This window comes from Haliotis rufescens, unplaced genomic scaffold (genome assembly GCF_023055435.1).
Source record: "Haliotis rufescens isolate VD_foot unplaced genomic scaffold, xgHalRufe1.0.p SCAF_20, whole genome shotgun sequence".
NCBI classification, from domain to species: domain Eukaryota; kingdom Metazoa; phylum Mollusca; class Gastropoda; order Lepetellida; family Haliotidae; genus Haliotis; species Haliotis rufescens.
Genome location: NW_025963891.1, coordinates 9,374,628 through 9,397,325, shown reverse-complemented (window position 1 = coordinate 9,397,325; position 22,698 = coordinate 9,374,628). Strand labels below are relative to the sequence as shown.

The 22,698-nt window shown below is 44.3% G+C and overlaps 1 protein-coding gene across 1 annotated transcript; it reads right to left on the bottom strand.

Annotated features, from left to right (window-relative positions):
- Positions 1-497: 497 nt before the first annotated feature.
- LOC124131036 lies at positions 498-20,388 on the bottom strand. Its single transcript, XM_046494110.2, has 6 exons — positions 19,135-20,388; positions 5,360-5,586; positions 4,183-4,409; positions 3,191-3,938; positions 2,174-2,876; positions 498-1,017 (listed from the first exon to the last, which is right to left on the bottom strand). Exons 1-6 carry the CDS (start codon positions 19,714-19,716, stop codon positions 829-831), a joined length of 2,676 nt encoding a protein of 891 aa, XP_046350066.2. The 5' UTR covers positions 19,717-20,388; the 3' UTR covers positions 498-828.
- Positions 20,389-22,698: the final 2,310 nt, after the last annotated feature.

The following is a 22,698-nucleotide window of genomic DNA, read 5'->3' as shown; positions in this document are numbered from 1 at the left end:
TTTAAATCCATAGGGGGGTAAACGAGTATATAATGTTCGACTTAACGTGTTTAAACTTGATGTAAATTCGACTCAACGATGTTTCACGTAGGTATGTTCGAACTAACGTGGTTTGGCTGTATGCATGTTCGATTTAACTTAGTTTTCACTGTATGCATGTTCGGTTTAACGTGGTTTCACATAATGCATGTTCGATTTAACGTGATTTTCACTGTATGCATGTTCGATTTAACGTGGTTTCACATAATGCATGTTCGATTAGAGTGGTTTTCGACGTATGCATGTTCGATTTAACGGTTACACCTTTTGCTTAACGTGGTTTCATATAATGCATGTTCGATTTAACGTGGTGTCACTGTATACACTTTCGACTTAATGTCGTTTAACTGTATGTACGTTCGACTTAAAGTGGTTTGACTGTGTACATTTGTAAAACAACTTTCCTCTGAATGACGAGCTGGTAGTTTGATTGTATGACACACAACAAAACAAATAAGTACCATGAGAAATTTCTTTATAAAATTGAACCCAGCATGTGTGGACATACCTCCCTACATAAGACAGTACAAAAGTTCGTGCACAAAACATGGAACGGCACAACACATCTCAAAACTCAACGACCACAAAACGAATACTCGTTCGTGCTGACGAACACATTATCGAGTTCTCCCAAGGAAAGGAGAACTAGAGTTAGATTATCATGAATAAATTATATCACAATTGTTCTGCAGATGAAGAGCACTGTTTGTCCATTGGGAAAGTCTTATTCGAAGTTCCTCTCAACTTCAAGTCAGTGTAATGTCAACAAAGTTGTGCGCGCGCATACGCCTAGCTAGCACCAAGAATCAGTTTCCGGCAACTGTCACATCCGGGGTATTTGCTAGCTTCTTGAACTTTTTTCGCAACAGCTTCTGACACAAGAAGGGCTGGCCCAAGCTTCATGCCCAGATTTTTCATGAGGTGGTCGGTTGTAAGTAAAGGCAGTATTTTTCCATCCACTCGTTGCTCTCGGAAATTCTGGAAGATAATAATAATGACATTACAAATTTGAAAAATAATAGTTGATTCAATATACAGCGAAACATGAAAAATTTTAGTTATCACGAGGCATAAAGAATTAGATACGTCTTAAGTACATTTGTTTCATTAAATTCCCTAAAACCTATTTAGAAGAGTCGTTTCCTTGTTGATATATACAGTAGGACAGATATAACGCTGCGTTGTAACAATTTGGACGGATATGAAGGTTGAGCCTTAATACAGAGCGTCGGTAATTGGAACCATTTCTCAAATAGATTCATTCAAATTACTTCCTTAGTTTAATAAATTGTCAGGATTAAAGGTGATTACAAACATATTCTCCCAAATAGTCAACTTTTAATGAAATCGTTATCAAAATCTGAACTTAGAACCAATATTTCTGTCTAGGAATATTGGTACACTCGAAGCGTTGATATTACTGTCTCTCGAAGCCACGGCGCTTCTATGTTACCGGAGCGCTAACAGTGACACTGGCTAAGGCTCTTAGGGCACAGTTATATCAGTGTCGCAGAGTCCGTCTCGCTTTGTGTCTGGGTATCGCTAAGCTATTGTCATTTCCCCACTAACTGAGGTTGACAATATACGCTGTGACATCAGGATAAATCTGGTTTCAGTGGCACACAACATGAGCACTGTGTTAAAGCGCTATCTATCCAACCGCCTGTCTGCCAAGCCTGCAGTGTGGATAAATGATAGCATCTACACAACTAGTCGCGACTATGCTCAGGTGGAAAGGTCTCTGTGGTAAGTGATACTTGCGGCACAACTACTTGTGACACGGTATTCCTGGTGGACGTGTGACGGCTTAAATGATAGTCGATTCATTAATGTCGTGACTTTCGTTTGCAGGGAACGGATAATAAACAGGTCGTACTAGTGTTACAACTACTTTCGTTCTAGATCTACGGTCGTCTGGTGGCTGGAACGGGATGCGGGTCGATAAGGGTTTCGCAACAAGACTTGGAATTATTCAGTAACTGTAGAAACCTATTTATCACTTCATGACTAAAACTGAAATGTAACACTCGTTACAAAAGACAATTTATAAGACATATAAATAGCCCTTAGCCTTAGCGCCATGGGCCTCGGGGCGAAAATAATTCCCTCAAAGATGTAATAAGCGTATCCTTACCTCAGCGTATAAGCTGCATCCGTCAAGCATACTGATGAATCTACACACATCTTCAACAGACCAAAAGCGGATGTCGCCAGGTCTGCTTTCCGCACACGTACACCTGTGCAGAACGGATTTCCCAGCATGGTCCATCCAAGATGGCGTGTAGGGTTTAAAGTCTATACTTCCGGTGGGCTTAAAACTTTCCTCTGCGTACATCTTCCGTGACAGTTCTTCACTCAAATTTCTGGAATAATCGTATCCATATGGTTGGAAACCATGACAACCGGGCAACGTGTCGAACCTGTAGTCTGGAGTAGGATATTCCAAACGCAGTCTTTTAGATGTGGATAAATCCAAGGCGGAAGCTGTCTCCATTTCGACACTCCCCCGTTTAAGTCCTCCCATAGTTCCACAGTGATATGGAACACTTCCGGGTATAGGTAAATATTGGAGAGATCGCGACATATCCACCATTGGTGGTTGGGGAACAGCGTATTGCATCCTAGGTTGCATCATATGCATCGGGGCAAAACATGGCGCCCCGATATTAGGCGGCAATGCGCCTGCAGTTGTTGGGTATAACACAGGTTCTTTCTGGACCATTCCAGGATGGCTGTACATTGAGCATGCGTGAAGAGGATGAAGCATTGCGGGATTGACGTGAATTTGCGGTGGCCTGATGTCATACATTGGCTCCATTCCCGCTGGCGGCTGATGTCTGAAAGATAAAACAATGTTCCTGTTAACTAAATATTACAAAGTATGGTTTTCTAGTGTTATGTCAATAGATGTGGACAAGGATTTCTTAAACACGACTTTCTTTATAGCCTTGGAAGGACATAAAAATATTACGACACTGAATTCACGAGTTCTGTTGTCGTGTGTCATAACATACACATTTTAGTACATATGAAGAGAGTTGTCATAAATAGGTCTTTCTTTTTTCAGCTTTGCAAGGAGATGAAATATTACGACATTGAAAACATGATTTATCTAAGCCTGACACTGACGTTCAAATTAGTGAAAACTTACAACATCTGAGGCCCATGGCCGGCAGCCAGAAGTCTCATGTAGTCGCTGAAGGCGGCGTCGCCAGTTTCTGGTTGTCGAACTTGTGCGACTTCATTTGTCGTCCGTGAGTCTTGTATCGACCGTGGTGACGCCTTCTCCAGCTCCCTCCTGCTGTTTTTGGGGATAGGCTCGTCTGTCACTTTATGTTTTGTCTCGTGCGTGACGTGAGTCTTAGGTTTAGCACTTTCCTTGCACTTTTCGGGTTCTTTCACGTGTGATGATGACACACTCGCATGTTCGACGACGTGTCTCTCAGCTGCTTTGACGGAATGCGATTTTGAATTTTTGGGGCACATTGGCAGCGTCCTCTGGCAGATTTCCGAGTCCCCGGTTGGTTCCGGCGACGAGGGGCAACTAGACGAGCAGGGTGAGGACGGTTGGGCGTCGCTTGAATTATTTACATCGTTCGCCTCCATTGGCACAGGCGTTGCACTTCGTGCAAGTGTCTCTGCCTTTTCGCTTTCCACTCTGATGGGAACCTCCACACTGTCTGTCACACACACTGACTCTGTTACATTGATATCAGAACATGATATGTCGTTAACACAAGGCTCCGGGCAGGTTTCTATTGGTTTTGTTTCCACTTTGACCTTGACCTCGACCTTGACCTCTGGTGGCAGAGGCTTTGACAAGGGTTCGGTGTATTTAACCTCGGGTAGTTCAACACGTTGTTCACACTTGGGAGGCTGCTCGTCTATTTTGATGATCTCTAAAATGAAATAGATGACATAAATAAATAAATGACATACAAGATAATGTCAAAAAAACCCGCATGCCTCGCACACAAAGTAATGTAATGTTTTCCCCAATGCTCAGTTATGAAAAGAAAGTTTCAGACCAAGATCCACTCATTACACAATAAAGACCTCGTTAAGTTCAAGGTTCTAAATTATTGAAATCGCTTATGGTCTCATGGAGCTCTGACTGTGGCGAAATATAATCGAAAGACATACCTTTAACTGGTGGTACAGGTGCACGTATCTCAGTAGGCGGCAATGAAACTACTTCAGGTACGTCTTCAACAACAGGAATCTTCGGAACTGTGATCATCGAATCTATGTTAATTTGACCTTGAACTTTGACCTTCTTCAATGACTGATCTTCTTGTTCAATCAGTCTTTCACACTGTTGTATCTTAGGTGCGTCAATGACGTTAGTTAATTTGGACTCCTTCAAGGGGCTGAAAAACAGATTGACATGTTTATCAATAACCACTTGGTGAGGGTGATAGTAAAAATAAAACGTCAGCAATATCATGATCAAAAAGCCACACAGAGACAACGGGGCAAGAAGTTTCCTAAAAGATTATTCTGTTGTTTGATGTTCTTAGCCGCAGTCGGCAATACCCTAGCTATACCACGGATGGTGAGTGAGTGTGAGTATGGTTTTACGCCGCTTTTAGCAATATTCCAGCAATATCACGGCGGGGGTCACCAGAAATGGGCTTCACACATTGTACCCATGTCGGGAATCGAACCCGGGTCTTCGGCGTGACGAGCGAACGCTTTAACCACAAGGCTACCCGACCGCCCCACCACGGATGGTAATTAATCGAGTCTGGGTCGGACAAACCAGAGTTTGGTATTATGTGCAATGCCCTGTGTCGTTGAGGTAAGGTGACACGTAACCTACAAAGTCACAGAGTCTGACCAACGGGTCCAACTTTTGTCGCCTCTTACAACACAGAATGGGGCGATGTGTACCTAGTATTCATAGTATTCTAACCGGGAGCCTGATGCGTTCCTTATGAGTACGAACACAGCAAACTGTCAGTACATGAACACTTACACCGGAGGATCTATTGCAGGCGAGCATAGTGGAACAGCTTGGAACATCCAATGTCAAAACTGACAGGGGTGTTCTCACAGAAATATGAACTCGCCTTCTTTATATGCTTAATCGAATGACCCGTTAGGATCCGAGGTAACTAACGGGATCGGGTGGTGACGCACGCTGACTTGGTTGATGCATGTCTTCAATCCCAATTGCGTTGATCGATGCTCATGATGTCAATCACTGGATTGTCTGGCCCAGGCTCGATTATTTATAGACCGCCGTCATAAAGCTGGAATATTGCTGAGTGCGGCGTTAAACAACAAACAAACAAACAACCTTAATCAAGTGTTCTACCTGCAATGTTTCTCCGTTGTCTTCTTCCCACTACTACAGGGGAAGTTCTGATCCTGGGGCAGTTTTCCGTCCGCACCTGACGCTGGCTTGGCTCCTTCAGTGGGCCGACAACGATCCACTGGTTTGAAGGCTCCATTTGCATGATGCTCCACGGATCCAGATGATTTCTTGACTTTCCTTTCCTGAGTGGAGGGCGTTTTGCGTTTCTCGCCTGTCCGACACCGAGTCTGCAAGGAGAGGACAAACATAAAACACCTGGGACGATAATAAGTAGTTCCACCACGTGGAAACAGAATGGGGAAGATTGATCAGTGTGACGCTCATGCGTTAAAGAGGTTTAGAGTTACCGCCCTTCCCATGACGTCAGCCGCCGCTAGATGGCGACGTCGGGGCCTGAAAGGGCACCGACTTGGCGGCGTTTTGATACGACGGAGGTAAACATTTACAAGCGATATAATTTTCACACTAGGCGTTTTGTGTTTTAACACGTAGACAACATGTGTAGCGGTTAATAGCGTTGGGACGCCGAGGCGATCCATATTGCAAACATGTAACGAACATAGTCTGTTTTCGAAATGATATAAAAAATTGAATTCATATGAAAACTCATGAGAATTAGATGGATAGAATTAGTCTTGAACGGGTTTGTTACAAATGCCTAACTTTCACGGTGGGTATTCCCCGAAGGTCTGCGCGAACAGCTTCGATTTCCTTCGCTCTAAGTACAGAACTGTGTGTGAATTCGCAAAACACACGAGGACAACAGTATAACGTTAAACGCCAGGTCGATGCGCCGCCGCTAGTTATGTACAGTCGCCACGCGGCAATATTGATCATATGTTCGCCGTTTTTCATTCTCTTCAGCTGTTTCGCATTCAGCATGGATGTCTTTTCAGCCAGATATCTGGTTACTACTTTTAAAATGACTTTATAAAAATTTGTATCGATCAAGAATTTGATGCACGCTCATGCGCTGGCGAATATGGTGTTTTAAGAGGATTCGTGACGCCATGCGACTTCAGAAAGGCGAGTTTGTCGGCATATTGGGCCGATTGTTGAATTAAACTACTATAATTTTAAATTTGCTTTCATGTACATCTAAACTTTATGTCACTTCTCGGTAAAATGCAATAGCTCTTATTTCCAATAAATCACATTCCATCATTTAGAATTTTTATATATATTGGCTGGTATATCGCTAAATACGCAGCATTGGTCTGAATGCATCTGATCTGGCCAAGTCAAATAAAATTGCCTATATAACAATGTGGGCTAAACGGTAACTTAATCCTCCTTGCATAGAGCAAACGTTAGCCAAACATTAATCTCTAACAGCATTGGAGGGCTGATATGTATTTGAACGTCTCCCTCGGCAAAGGTGAGAGGGAAATGTGAGACCAATCCCCGACGATAGGAACGACTTGGGCGCCCGTATCTCCTCACCTGTCGTCTTCCCAGTAAATTATGGGGCGCTTTATCTGTACGTTTGTCTCGCCGTCATGACCCCTCGGTAAGACCTCCCGCTATCTCCGAACCCCGGACGCGTGGGGGTGACAAAAGGCCGAGTTCGTCTTGACGGAACGCCTGCCAGAGTTGATATAGGCCGACTAGACGCTCGGATACCCCTAGCGGGGCACTCAGCTATGCGTCAAAACGAAACTATTGGAAAGATATTTTTCGCTAAGCTTCTTATCCCCCTCTCTAGCCGCGGCTGACGGTTTATCGGAGTACGTGACTAGCCGTGCGGTCCTCTCGGGTGTCCTACCGGGGCTGGATTTGTCCTGTTGTCGAGGGAAGCTTGATCGGCGTTCGTTTTATCTTTACGATGCCAAAGATTTCTAAGGTGGGGTGATCCCCACGGCGTTTGAGTAACGCTATCCGCAAGGCGGGACTTATCTCCTTTGAGAGTACGAGATCACAGCTGGTTGTTAGTGTGAAGATCAGTGTCCGTGCAGCGTCTTTCGCGAAGCTGACAAAACGTGGAATTGTCATAATCTGTTTACCCTTCCTTCGTCTATAGGAGAGCGATTATACATTCAGAAATTCGAAGCGTTATGTCCGGAATAATATCAACGGTTATTTTTTCTTCATATTAATTTCACGTTAGTTTTGAATAATTACAAATATTTACTTGTAATACCAAACGTCGGGATATTAATATCTCTGTACATATAAACGTCGTACAATTGTTCTGATTAATCGGAAATGAAATGAAGCAGATTGAAACTCAATTACTGATCAAAGCTTAAAGCATGAGGAAATCGCTCGGTAAACACAGTATACATGGGACGAGCGAGGGATTATTCAGCCTACTGGCCATAAAAAATGAGTCACTGCCTGTTTCGATTGCGGCCCCAGCGCCTCCCGGCTACACCAGCCGCATCTTCAGGTGCTACAGTCGGGCTTCAGCAGCAGCGTGGTCTCATTTAGGAGCATTTTCACGTGTGGGGCATCGCCGTGTAATGAGGACCGCAAATGCTGCTTATTAATCTGCTATTAAACCGGGTTGACCTCGCTCCTGTGCCACACCTACACGAGGAGGCGGCTCCGTCACCCGTAGGCCATTAAAGGCAAGCTTTTCCAATTGGGATAATTATAAACTGGGCGTAAGCGGGTCTCGAACAACCTCGGTGTCTCAGCGCGTAGCTAAGCCCTATCCGCTCGCGAACCACTCCCTAACAAAAAGGTCGAGAGACGGCGCTCGCAAAATCCCACAGTTCGTGACAAAACAGCTTACAGAGGGAGCTCTCGCGTCAGAGCTCCCTGTGGTTTAGGGTATAGTCTTCTTCGCGAGAGTAAATGTCTGAATCCAGTCGCCTTGTACAGGGTTTATTTGTTTTGCCTTCGCTCCGCAGCCGTCAGCGAAGACTCTTCACAACGCCAAGCCGAAGACATGTGGGACTCGTCCATACGCAAAATGTAGATCGGGGAGGGGGGACTTTAAACCCTACGCTAGTGCATAACCTCAGCCCACGTATAGTGCGAAAAAAACTCAAACTACATAATTTATCCCGGCAAATGTTTATGATACGTAGATGTGATATATTGGATGTCTTCCCGACGAGTCTTTGTCCAAAACAATGGGTCTTTACACGCAACTGTATACGTCTTGCCGACAATATAAAACCTAACGAATAGTGCCATGTAATTTATTGGACATCAGGTGCAGATTTGAAGGGCAAGGGGAGTCCTTCACGTGTGATTCACTGTCGAGAGAGATCGAAGGCGGTGTTTAGGCAACTTTAGAGGACCTTGCCAGAAGCACGGCGCTAAGTGCTAGCTTTTGTTTGGGCGTCATCCACAACCTCGCCGTTCTGCCCCCTGTAATCAAATTTCTAGGACGGGAAGGAGTGCCGGTCTCAGGAGACGGAGAGACACGTTCAAGAAATCACACAGGCGGAAGAGGTTGCCAGATCGCAGGAGATGGTCCCCATCAGATTGCTGTTACCGGAGAGGCAAACAAAGACGGCCTGCGTCGTTGTCGATATTTCCTATTACCTCGTCCAAACTGCGTCAATCTTACCCTAGCCATGGCGCAATGTTAACGTCGATCATGCGCGTGCGGAACGTGTGCGAGCGCCAACTACCGCCAGCCGCCCGCTGTTCTGTGACCCGCATATCGAACGGAAGACACTATCGCCCCGTCAACGCCTGCGAGACGGTTGATTAGAACGCCGCTCGCTGCTTTATGTGGCGATGCGACACCTTCAGCCCGCGCTGGTCGCCGAGTGTCGCCCCGCATCAGGACTGTTGATTTATGCCTGGTTTCGACCAAACGGGAAGATATGTAGGAAGACGCCCCCCTCTGATCTCTTGGTGTCGGAGGAACGTCTCTCGCCAGCTACGTATATACGTCATATTTCACCCCGGCACTGGCGTCGGAGCGGATGCGCCCGCGGTGCCAGAATCTCGTCATGATTGCCCCTAGGTCAATCAACACCCCGTGCTAGTACTGCTGACGCTTGACCGATTTATAATTGCTCTATTTGATCGTATTTATTGCCAGCACAACCTTTCAAATAGTGGCGGTGCAAATCGGTTATTATCGTGGAAATTAACGAAATTTGTGTGGTTCGGTATAGCTTTTAAAGTAATGATGTGCCCTGTAGATGTGTTAAATGAGCATTGTTTCGAAGAACTAGTTCAATCAATTCAATGCATTGATTATCAATGTAACTTCACCGGCAGTTTCCCTTTCACTCGCATAGATATCCCAAACATTATCAAGACAATATCATGTTCCAATACCGAATTAAAGATAAGATAGAAATTGCTTGACTGAAGAAAATGTAGAATATTTCAATATTTCTCTGGGGTTTAAAACCATATAATATTAATAAAGCAGCTCTCCATTAAATAATTAATAATTCAGAGAGGGTCACATCCCACACTAATGCGCTCAGCGTCAAACAAAGGCGAGCCACTGCCACTTGATCCACTGGGTAAACCTCATCGACTGATTATTTCCACTTGGCGATCACGTGACAGGAAGCACTTTCCGAATCACGGCAGGACGAAATGTCGTAATCAGTCCCGAAATCCAGAGAGGCGAGCACGAGTGACAACAGTCGAGATAAAGTGGTAGAAATTAACTGCTTGACTGCGTTTTCGTTTAGTTACCTTGGAAACGCTAGTATCACGTGCTGTGCATGACATGTTGTAAGAACGATTAACGATGGATATGCGTCCAGCTACTCACAACGTTCCAACGACAACAATTAAACAGCGAAGGCCGTTGTCATGTACACGTGAGATTTTAAAGGTGCATTGGAAGCCTTGATGTGAAGCAAAGCAATGGAAGTTATCTGTGCGTGTCTCTTCTCTGACGGTTTCCGAGAGATAGCCTACGTTAAATGTCAATAAAGATACCACTGACACGTTTTGCTTTTAACTGTAATCTGCGCACAACGTTGCGGAAATCACAATCATACTTGCTCCGGAAGTAACCTAGCCTGGACAGAACATTCACCAAGGCACAACTCGTTTGACTGATGCTAACCTCTATGCTGGTTACACGAAACACACAGTCCTAACTACACAAGGGCGATAACTAATGTAGTCTATCGCAAATTTATCAACATTTGTTTCCAACCAACTAAGTGATGTTCCTATAGCAACGACTTAAATCCGCGAGTCATTAATTGACATGGAACATAGGAATTCATCTTGACGGGTTCAACATGTAACAAAAGGGCAATCCCACACCACAAACCCATTTTCAAAGCATGAGACACGATACTGCGTCAACAGAGATTGTTGGAATAGCCACCAACCTCGATTATCCAGGGAATAATAGCCTATGACCGTGGTGAGTAAAAAGTGACATGGGAAGTCAATTCCGAAACGAAGCTGTTATAGCAAATGGAGATTTTATTTACTACAGTGGATAGTTGAGGATAAATCCGCATATTATATGATACACCCGACTGTGTTTGTTTGTTGTTTAACGACACACCCATCAATATTCCAACTATATGTCCAACTATATGACGGCGGTCTGTAAATAATCGAGTCTGGACAAGACAATCCAGAGATTGACATCATGAGCATCGATCCACGCAATTGGGATACGATGACATGCATCAACCAAGTCAGCGAGCCTGACCAACCGATCCCGTTAGTCGCCTCTTACGACAAGCATAGTCGCCTTTTACGGCAAGCATGGTTGCTGAAGGCCTATTCTAACCCGGGTCTTCTTTCCGTGAAGTCTCGGAATAGTGGAATAATATTGTGTGAAGTGATCCGAGAACTTGTAATACTGGACTCCGACAGGGGGATACGACTTGGCGGAACACACGTAGAACGTTTCCGCAGGCGTTTTTCCAGTGTAAAATTACATTCCGGCTTCGCGGGGGACTATTTCCTTCATCTTTTCGGAACTGGTGAAGCGGCTAGGCTCCATAACACCCGGCGGTGGAAACCTAGAGCTTTGCCGAGTCTAAAGCGAAAAGAGAATTAATGAAGAAAATCTCATTTTCGCAAGCTAGATTGATACTTTAGCCTGAATTAATAATGCACGATTCCCATCCACGGCAAGGCTCTAATCATACGAAATACTTAATGAAGACCGGTGACAATTAATGCGTCCCCCGAGGCGAACACACCACACGCTAAAACGATTAGTGACTGCCGAGGACGCAGTGCCAGGAGGGTGAGAAGATCCAAGTCGGCTTTGTGTTCTCCCCACACAACTCGCTGCGAACTCCCGCGGATACACGCCGTGAACTGCCACTCTAGGGTTTTCAATTTTCGCCAGCGACCTCCCCGAATCCCGCTGTACTCTCCAGTGTCCCAATAATTAATTTTGCAGCTCATCCTTACATTCGGCCTCCCGACTCCCGGCGCCGACAAAGCCCGCCGTATGCAAATACTGCACGTGACCGGATTTGCGCGCATATGATCGATAGCACGTTTCGTGCCGGCTGAGTCGGATTTCTCTAGAGCATTTGAATGCTGACACTCGTAAGTAATTTAGTTTCGCGCTCGTGCGGTGCGGCACAGCTCTACGCCATCCCATCGCGACTTGTGCAGCGGAAACAGTGCGTGTTTCTTTGAAACATTAGGAAATAGTTTAACGCGGGCTACGTGCCGGCGGAGTGAAGCAATCAATACCCGCCATATGCGATCCGGATCAATATTTGCGGAGGCCAGCTTGGGTCGACACCGGTAGTAAATTTCGTTTCTATCATATTATCGCCGTTCGCTGGAGACTTTGATAGAACCGCTTTGCAATTTTTGCTCACGAACTTGGTATGACGGTGACGGCTGTCCAGCCAGGTTGGTCGCCAAAGCTTAGCGGGGCATGCGGGTTCGGTATTTACGATGGGACTCTTTTTCAACGCGCCGTCGAGCGAAAAATAAATTTCTTTGTGCGCCGCTCCGGGATTAAGTGTTGGAATCGATTCCGCTGCCCGTGACCGCCCGGATTTGAGCAATGGTCTTTAACTCGGGGCGCCCACCGAACTCTGTAATAATGCTGGGCCTATCGAATACGCTCGGGATCTACAATTAGAGCGCCAAATTACACCATACGGCACTGGGCTTCGTATCAATGTACAACTGGCTCGCTACCAATGCGATCAGCTCTCGTAGTCCCTACGACTAAGTGCCGACTCCCGAATAATTCATTCTCAGGCATAATTCGCCCTCACTCTTCCTAATAATAGGCATCTGCCCATATAGCGAAATGATTGTCGTTAGATACCATCACGAGATGGATTAAATTTTTCGATTTTCCCGACTTTGTTTTAGAAATGCATCCATTAGAAAAATGGGCTTTCAGTCATTAGCTCTGTGTCCACCAGATGGTTCGATGTCGAACCTACACTGCATCAAAGCGGATACATATCAAAATACTGCATGTCATAGCGATAATGGATTGCATCCATACCTGAAGCTATAAATTAAAACTACTGTCGTGTAACGCACAATGATCGCTGTAAGGTGTGCGTCACTGAACAGGTGACTTGGAATTCCGTGGGATGATAGTGTTACAAAGACGACGGGATTTGATCGATAGAATTTAATATCTGCGTAATCGTGACCATTATTAAAAAAAAGCCTATAAATGATCGAAGTTGGTTAACGCCGCTTTGAACAGTGTTTCAGGGATGTCATGGCGTGTCGACTGGATGTTGGAGGAAATCCCAGCGAGAAGCGGGTCTTAATGGAGGTGAAATGGGGTTTAACGTCGCGTTCAAACTTATTGCATTTAGATAAATACGTGTATGCACGTGTGTGTGTGTATGTGTGTGTTTGCGTGATGCCGGTTTTATAATACCAGCCTGCTGGGATACCATGCCGCGAGGACACCATTCGCGTCACTGCATGTGTCTCCGATCTGACCAGTTCATTGATGCTGAGTAGCAGGAATGGTAACAACAAGTACCATTTTAAACGTATTTGGGTATGACGCGGCCGGAGAAGCAGGTCTGGACGTTTATCAATATAATGGTGCCAGAATCACGGCTCTGGGAGACCATGGAATCGTACAGCAAAAACCACTAACAAATACGTCAGGGTATTATTGAAATAATTTTCCAATCGCATGTGTATATTTGGTATCATACAGTCATACATGTCTATCATACAGTCATACATGTTTATCATACAGTCATACATGTTTATCATACAATCATACATGTTGACGTGTCAATATTTGTCGAACAAGAGGAAAAGGTTTCGAGGAAAACACCACGTGTTGGAAGATTGTGTTTTCCTCAAAACGGAACTGTTATCATGTCGCAAACAACAAATTCTTATCGCCGTTCAAACAAACTTCCTCCTCTCCCAGTTTAGTTAACTCAAAGTCACGCAGTGTTATCGTTATATCTCAGTGGTCTGTTAGTGATCGAGCCTGGCCGAGACAAATGGCTGAGCAACGAGTCATGTCGGCGGTAGTCCGTTCTGGCGATCACCCATCATAGAACTATTCAGTCAACAGGCATTGTGATCAACCGATTTTCGAAATAAATACGTACAGGTCTTTGAATAAGCCCCCGTAACTAACGGGTCATATCTATATTGTTCTAAAAGCAAAGAAGATTCGATATCGTTCAGACATATAAGTCATAAAGCTTAAAGGAGTATTATCTTGCTAGTTTAGCTCGAATGGACAATGGTAAAGGAGGTGACAAGCCATATGTAATGTACGAGGACAAGCTCAGACATGTTACACCGGCTTTGTTTAACCCGTCAATGTCGACAAGGGAGACTACTCACGAAGAACACGTGAAATACACTATCTGGAAGTCTATCATCTATACACTATATTAGGTCGACATTCCCGCGGGCAAGTGATGATAAATAAAACTCACAAAAATAAGGAAATCGATGTATATTGTTCGAATTAACTTTTTTTTTTTGTTTAACGCCGCACTCAGCAATATTCCAGCTATGAATAATCGAGTCTGGACCAGACATCCAGTGATTGACATCATAAGCATCGATCAACGCTATTGGGATCGATGACATGCATCAACCAAGTCAGCGAGCCTGACAACCCGATCCCGTTTGTCGCCTCTTACGACAAGCATAGTCGCCTTTTACGGCAAGCATGGGTAGCTGAAGACCTATTCTACTCCGGATCTTCGCGGGTCTCGAAATAACTAAGAGAAGAGGAGCTTCTCTGTTTGGTGTGAACCTTCACTACCCAAGATATCCAGAGACTGTTCGATTATGTGTTGGGAGCACATCAGTTCATTTCGTTCAAAACTGAATCAGGCTGTTCGTGTGAATCTCTTTCACTGAAAACAGCGGGGTAGCTTAGTCTGAAATATAATTCTGTTATATCGATCCATCAGTATGTTCCCATATGTTTTCCGTTTGTAGTAATTGTGGGCGATACCTTTGGAGTGTCCAGATAAGAATAAATGTTCCCAGTAACCAATGCTTGTCGCGTGAGGCGACTAAATGGATTGGGTGGTCAGATTTGGTCACTTGGTTGATTTTCATGTCACCTCATTCAATTGTGTGGATCAATGCTCAAGATGTCAATCATTTGGTTGTCTGGTCCAGACTTGATTATTTACTGGCCGTCGTCATATAGCTGGAATATTGCTGCGTGCGGCGTTAAACAACAGCAACAACAATAACTGTGGGCGAGGTCGGGGGCTTCACATATCTACCAGTCGTGCCATGCCTGATCAAAGACGACTTTATGTTTCAAACATGAGAAACTTACGTTTGACATTGTACATTCACAGGGGACAGAACAGACTTCGCTTCGGATTATATTTCAGGGTGTATGTGTTAAATTCTCTGTCAACAAAACAAATATCTGGTGTCGGGTGATGTTCTCTATTCAGATGACATCCTGTGGGATCAGTAGTGAATACATTGGAGCCGAGTTTGCGTCTAAGCTGACAGAATGTGAAGAATAATTGTCGAGGTACAAGTATGCACATGGTTGGTGGTGAACCCGTTTCACGTTCAGAAACAATTATATTGAATTGTAGAACGCTTTACGAAAGGTACATCGATACGTCTTGACTATACCCTCAAAACTATTTTTTTTAAACAATACTTATTAATAACAGTATTGGCTGACTGGCTAAATGTGTGCATATGTGTATCATTTGATTGTTTGTTGTTAAACGCCGCACTCAGCAATATTCCAGTTATATGACCGCGGCAATACTTCATTCCAAAAGGTTTAAGCTAACGTGAGACTATACATCCAGCTTATATATTAATTTTCTACTCATCACACCAAACTGTTGTCCATGACCACTTGCTTTTGTTGACATATTTAGTTAATCATCATGTATTGTTTTGTTTAATGCCTTCATGAATATAACTTGTACTGGAGAGGTATTAACATGAGCCTTCTTGGCTTGTTGACCGATCCAGATTCATTCAATAAAAATGTGTTTAAATCATATGACGGCGGTCTGTAAAAAAATAGAGTAGACGATCCAGTGATTGATATCATGAGCATCGATCCACGTAATGGGGAGCATGTGTGTATAAGCGTCCGAATGCACGAATATCGCATTCTAAATACACAGACATTGTTTTTTTTATAAAGGCTGTTTCGTATGAAACTCATCACGATTTGAATTGAAGTCAACTTTATTCTCTATTTCGAATTTATTCATTTCAAAATTACACGCACAATAAGCAGTCTCGAAACAGGCGAGCGAAGCCATGGCGTGTCGAAACTACTACGGAAAATAGAAGGTTGCTCTGTAACAAATCTGGAAAATACGTTTCAGCGGCAAGAAAATACGATTTCATAGCCTTAAACCTGTATGGAGAGTAATTTAAACTTTTACGACCGAGACTTAATACATTATGCAGGTCCGAGCACAATCTCCGCCAAACAGCTGGGCACTAGGAAGCGTGAAATAGCAGTAATTATCTCGGGCAGACGTGGAAGCGACCTAATACTGGGGCATTATACTAACGAGAAACGTAATAGCTGAAAAATAATATCCCCAGATCATTTGCCGGTTGTAAAACTATTAGAAACGCTCGGACCTTTCTCGCTAGGGGTTACCGCTAGGGGCGGCACGGGAAACGCTGGGGGTCGGGGCTTTTATTAGCTGCATCTGATAAGCCCGGTCGGCGAACCGGCATTTTCCTCGGGGCATTTTCACTTCCTTATTGGGGTGGGATATTATGTCGTAACATAAACAAAGGATTGGAAAGATAGTAAAAAATCTTCCGGTCACGGATAACGACCTTCGTTTGTCTTGTCATTGGTGTGGAGGTCTCGGCAGGTTTATTGGTGTTGCGGACTTAACGACTTAGGTGCCGATTGCGGGCATGTAATAACGGGATTGAAGGGTTTAGTGTAAATATTTCGTTAAGTGTTAGATGTGACATCTAATTGCTGCTTTATTTATCAATTTGGCAGTGTACCTTTAAAAACATTTTAGTTAAAGATTTATTGAAGTTATTTCGATGACATGTTCAGAAAACGGTTTTCAATCTCCGTTTGAAAAGCCATATTTCTGTAGAGTGAATGTGTTTGTCATAAACATACACGGTGTTGTTATCAAAGGCGTTCTAGGTGCATTGAGGCAGTGTCTTTTAAACCATAACAGTGAATATGCTTTTAATTTAAAATAAATGTGTTTAATTTAAAATAAATGTGTTTCATTAATTCACATCACTTTACATCGACACATTTCGTTTGATGAGTTCCCGACAACAGCTTAGTTGGAGCTAGTTTCTTACAGTTCATCGTCAATCTCAAATTGTGAATTTATAGTAAAAGTCAACACGATCGGATATTAATTCTCGGCATCGAGGTAACAAAATACCCCTTAAGTCGCATGCAAATCACAAGTTGCACCGAACAGCACGAAAACTGAAACTAGTGCTGAAACTCGATAACTCGCTATAAACCCAACCACGTCCGAGCGCCTGTGCTGCAAAACATTCAACCCATTCTTGCTCTACAATACGTTCAACGTACGACGTATTGTCACGTCAAACTGGGGTCAAACTGACGCTTTCTGTCACGGACACAACTGTGCCAGCACATTCAAGACAAAAACGCCCTCTCCGACGACAATTTACGGCGCAAACACGTGTGCCCCGATACGGCGACAGCATTCTGCCTCGGCAATGTGCCAGGACCATTTTACGCTCAAATCAATCTTGTTTCCGACGCCTGGTCGCATTTTTCCTAACGCGATGGGCACTACCGGGAAGTCGTAACCAGCCATCGATGACAAATTGTGAAAGTGACTGGTATTGTGGGGGGGGGGGGGGGGCTAAGGTTTCACATATGTACCAAATTTGAAATACTAGTTCTGTAGGAGTGTTCATTTGTTATTTATACAAATAATATATTGTATACGACTTCTTGATGTGGAGTCATATTTAAAAGGAAAATTTAATTAACAAACCTACAAGGGTGTTGACGTCATTCTTCGTAGTAGATGTATAAATGTTAGGTTTTGAAATTATACAAATCCAAGGATATACAATGTTTACTATATGTACCTGAACAATCATACGTTTTACGTCTTCTGTTGTGGAGAAATAAAATGATGATGATGATGATGATATAGTCGCTTGGTCAGATATTCGTCGAGGGTGTTTTCACGCTAACATATTTCATCATTCACAACAAATTCAAATCGAAACAGTTCACTCGTATGAACCCAACCGATGTGCTGGTTTTGGTGTTCGGTATAAACACGAGTGCATGGATGTCGATTATGCGATATATATCAACATGGATATCATCGTCTTATCGACGATACGATCAAGGACAATTGTATCTGCAGATAATTTCTCCTCTCACTTAGAACTCGCCAGGCTGACATGAGTGACGCTTGTCCATTCTCCCGATACCCTGTCAATCAGAACAGAGGCGCGATTTTAGCTCGCTCCATGCACGCTTGCTCAAGCCTACGTCAACATTGGCGTCGCCAAATGATTGAACGGCAATTGTAAACTCGCGTCAAAACTGGTGGGCCTATTGTTCGCGCTATGGACATAGCTCAATGTAAACTTTGGACCGCTCTGACAATGATCTTTAGGAGGGTCTCCCGTAAATAAGGCTTTTAGCTAGTTAGAATCACTCGCCTGTCGACGGAGTGCGGAGTATTCAAATCGTTCACACCTTAAACACTGAGTCTTTGTAATTCGCACACAATAGGAAGAGAGCATAGGCTGTTGCCACGACTTCGGGACAAGGTTTCTCGGGTTTGAGCCGAAGATAATTCCAGCTTCTCACACACGGAGGTGGTTTGTTGAATCAGAAAACTTTACAGTGTCGGATTTGGGATTTAGGGAACGCGGCGAGAAAAATCGACAAGTGAAATAAACACTCGCAATATTTCATTTGGGATGCCTGTATAATCTGTCGCCAGTTCATTTCAACATGTGTGTTCATACTGAAATATTTAATTTATTGAAAAGTTTAATTAGTTTCCTATATTTGACATTGACTGGATGTCAAGCCCATACATGTCCTCCACTTTAGATATAATGAAGTCTCAAATATACACACTAACCGTGCGAGTCTGATTAAAAACCTTCAGATCACGGCATGTTTTGATTACGTACATTATGACAAGCTTAAGTCTATGATTCTAAATAGTCCACAACATTCACGGAGAAAACGTGTATGGAGAGAGAGAGAGAGAGAGAGAGAGAGAGAGAGAGAGAGAGAGAGAGAGAGAGAGAAAGAGTATATACTACATATCTGGTGAGGCTATGCACATGTGTCTGTTTATATTAGTTCATACACACGATACCGTTGTACATTTCACAGGTGTAGGAGGATGTTATTGCCTGTTATCAAACCAACTTACCGGAGTGCTGGAACCGTGGCGACATCCCTCACAATCACATACGGTCGGATGAACGGACAAGATGCCTTTAGTCAATAGCAACTTCAAACTCTTCCCATGGTGTCGAATAGATCTCTTCCAGTCTTTAGCGGTCTCGCGGCCACTCACGAACTGAAACTCATTGGGTGTTAACCACGAAGTTTGGAAGAATATACACGGCCCCTTGCTTCCTTGGCAAAGTTTCGACAAGTACAAATACGCCTTGTTTTGACCACACTCAACTTCCAAAATAATTTCACCGTCTTTAACAATCGGTTTAACATACTCCTCGGAATCGCCAATCGCTGCAAGAAGGGAAGCTGGGTTGGATGCCAAGTTCTCCTGAACTGATGTCGATTTCACACTGGGTGTTGTAGATTTCACTTTGACACTCGTCGATTTCACATCCTTACAAGTTTTGGGAGTTTTAGTAGTAGGGCTATCCACAGCCATTTCCGTGATGGGAGCGTTTTGTATCATGTCTGTCCGCTGGTCTGTTAGATCATTTGGTGGGTGGTCTGTCTTCGTAGTCGCAGACTGCTCGTGCGCCTCACATTCCCCCATCCCCCGTAAACATAGAGTGAGACCGTGGCTATCGTTCGACCTGCTACTCTCTCCGCTTCCCACTCAGGCTCCGCCCCTTCGCCACCGCTCGCCGCCGTCGCCCCACTTATCACCGCTTGCGCAACCCTCAGTCCGCCAAAGCGGCCGGCACATCTATCATTTACTGGTTTACTATCGCCGTAGAGTCTTTTGACACATCTGCTACGAGTCGCTGCTACGCTCCTACTGGCTCCGCCGTAAGCTCTGAGGCGAGCGGCACACTGTGGTAGTGAATGGTATTGAAACGCCTCGGGCCACTCACCAAGCTGTCACGCTTCACGGGGCAGTCGCTTGACGATTACATGGTCTACCGGGGTCGCCTTACTGAGATGCGCGGTGATTAACCAAGAGACAAAAAAACTACCAAAATGAGAATGAATTCACGCTCTGGCAGTCGGGAGATTGAGCTCCCGGAATTGAATTGATCAGAACGCGTTTTTCTCTAACCCTACCAATACTCCCGTCAACTCCTTTGGGGCGATTTGCTATGCTGGCCAGCCGAACGAATCAATAGAACGACCAACGTGGAAGACCCACCCAGGCTTTGAGAGCAACCCTCACAATTGTCGGATTTATGTGTGCTGTGCCACGCCAGTCGTAATTCCGAACGGGTAAAGTTCATACATTGAGATTGTCGATAAGCGAAAACCTTCGGCGCGCACGGCTCGTGTGTACTATGAATGAGAGGCGGTGAAATTTGACCCTCCTGTTATCTCCGTTCTCCGCCGTAATTCAGCGCCGGAGCAAGGACCCTTTTTGTGAGCGTGCGTGCATGGCGGCAGCAGGCCCGAGTTACTGCTCGTGTCGTTTGAATGTTTGGTCTTTCAAAGCGGGAAATTGTAAAACGCGACAATTAAAACAGGGCGGGCTTATTTACTTGGGGTAGGGCAGGCGCGCGGTGTAATCGGGTGCGTAAGGATCGAATGTGAAACGAGAATTCCAAGTCGTCCTGATTACAAAGCTCGACGTGTGCTTATTGAGAACCATGGATTCTTTAATTTGCTGGTTTCTGTTCAATCAGCGCTGGGGCGTTGTGGCCTTGCAACGGATCATATAAAAGGGACGTTATGCAGTGGGCTTTATTGTGATTTCATGACCGTTTGAAATATGTTTTTTGGAATGCAGTTTAGTGTGGTGACGTTGATTGGGGGCGGGTGAGAAATGTATACGGCAGTAGTGGTTAAAACTTAGAGATTTAATACATTACACCTGTCCTCTGCTCCTGGAACGTCGACTTACGTTACGTTCGCTGCGTACAGTGTTTATTGATTGGCCCCACTATGGTGCGACAGCGGCGTCATCCGAAATCAGATTTCCTCACAGCTTTGTCCCTGAAACGAGGAGAGAGATAAACGGCTTTCATCAGCCACAACGTATGCATTCACACATTTAAATAATAAAACTTAATATCAGTAAACCATAATTGACTGGGGTGGCATGCTGTTGAGATCCCCGTCTCCCGGCCATGCATCCCACTTTAAAAAAACACTTTAATGAGTAATGTAACTTAAATGTTCGCGTCCACTGCATTGTCCCAACATTCCCATCGGTTTGTGGAAAGGGGCTGTATCCGCTACACACGACTCCGTGTATAAAGAATTCGGATATATCGAACAGGAGGCGGAGGCTAAAGTGAAGCTATATCTAATGCTTAGTACGTGACGATTAATGTTCATCTACTATTTTGGGTATGTTCGAGTTGGTTATATGCGAGTGCATTGTGCGAGTAGTCACGCTTGTTTTGCCTTACACGTCGTAAAAAGCTGGGTCACGTTCCCCAAAGCAATCGTAGTGCAACGACGATCTGACTCCAATTGTTTTAACATGGAATTACGATTATCGTAGCGCTACGAACGCTTTATGGGTACGAACCTGGGTATCATTGTACAAACCTTCTTTGGTCGAAGGTGATCGTAACTCCCATACCTCAACATGGACTTACGACAGTCGTAGCGCTAAGGTTGTTTCGTTTTGTTTGTTTTACGCCACACTCAGCAGTATTCCAGCTGTATGACGGCGGTCTGTAGGTAATCGAATCTGGACCAGACAATCTAGTGATTGACATCATGAGCAATCATCCATACAAACGGGATATGATGACATGCATCAACCAAGTCAGCGAGCCTGACCACCCGATCCCGTTAGTCGCCTCTTACGACAAGCATAGTCGCCTTTTACGGCAAGCATGGGTTGCTGAAGATCTATTCTACCCTGGATCTTCACGGGTCGCCTCTTACGATAAGCACGGGTTTCTAACAGCAAACTAACTATTGTCATCTGGACATTCACGAGTGGTCACTATTCAGCCACCGGTATGGCTGTAGGTGTTGATGACAGTAAACCAAAGTTTCAAACAAAGCCAGAGAGCATCAATCAGGATAAATATAATTATACCTGCTAGTCGTCATTTTAAGTGTTGCAACTGGAAAGTTAGTTCCCAATCACCATGAAGCCGATAAGTACATACAGTCGGGGACATTATTAAGAATCAGATATGTTCATCGACAACACCCCAAGATATGAGCTTCGTATAACGCCGTCGTGTTGGAATACATACGATTTTCTTGGTCAGCTGGTTGGGTGGGAGATAATTTCATCAATAAGTGTCGTTTTACTCGCTTCCCACCTAGGAGGAAGGATGTTTCTAATGTCAGGCATTGAATAGGCAAATTGGTCAATGCGCATGCGTAGCTCGAGCGATTAACTAAACCTCTCGTACCTGACAGAGAAATTAACGTTTGTTTGCATAGACTGTTGACAGACTGAGTTTTCCGATACTTGTGTGCAAAGTTGACATTTATTGTGAACAATTCCGTTGCATATGGGAAAAATCTTTGGTTAAGTCCTTCCAATGAACCGAAACCCAAAACGTCCAGTTGAGCTATCTGTCTTTGTTTATTGTCGATTCGTGCGACACGATTTCCTCGTTGATGCACGCACATT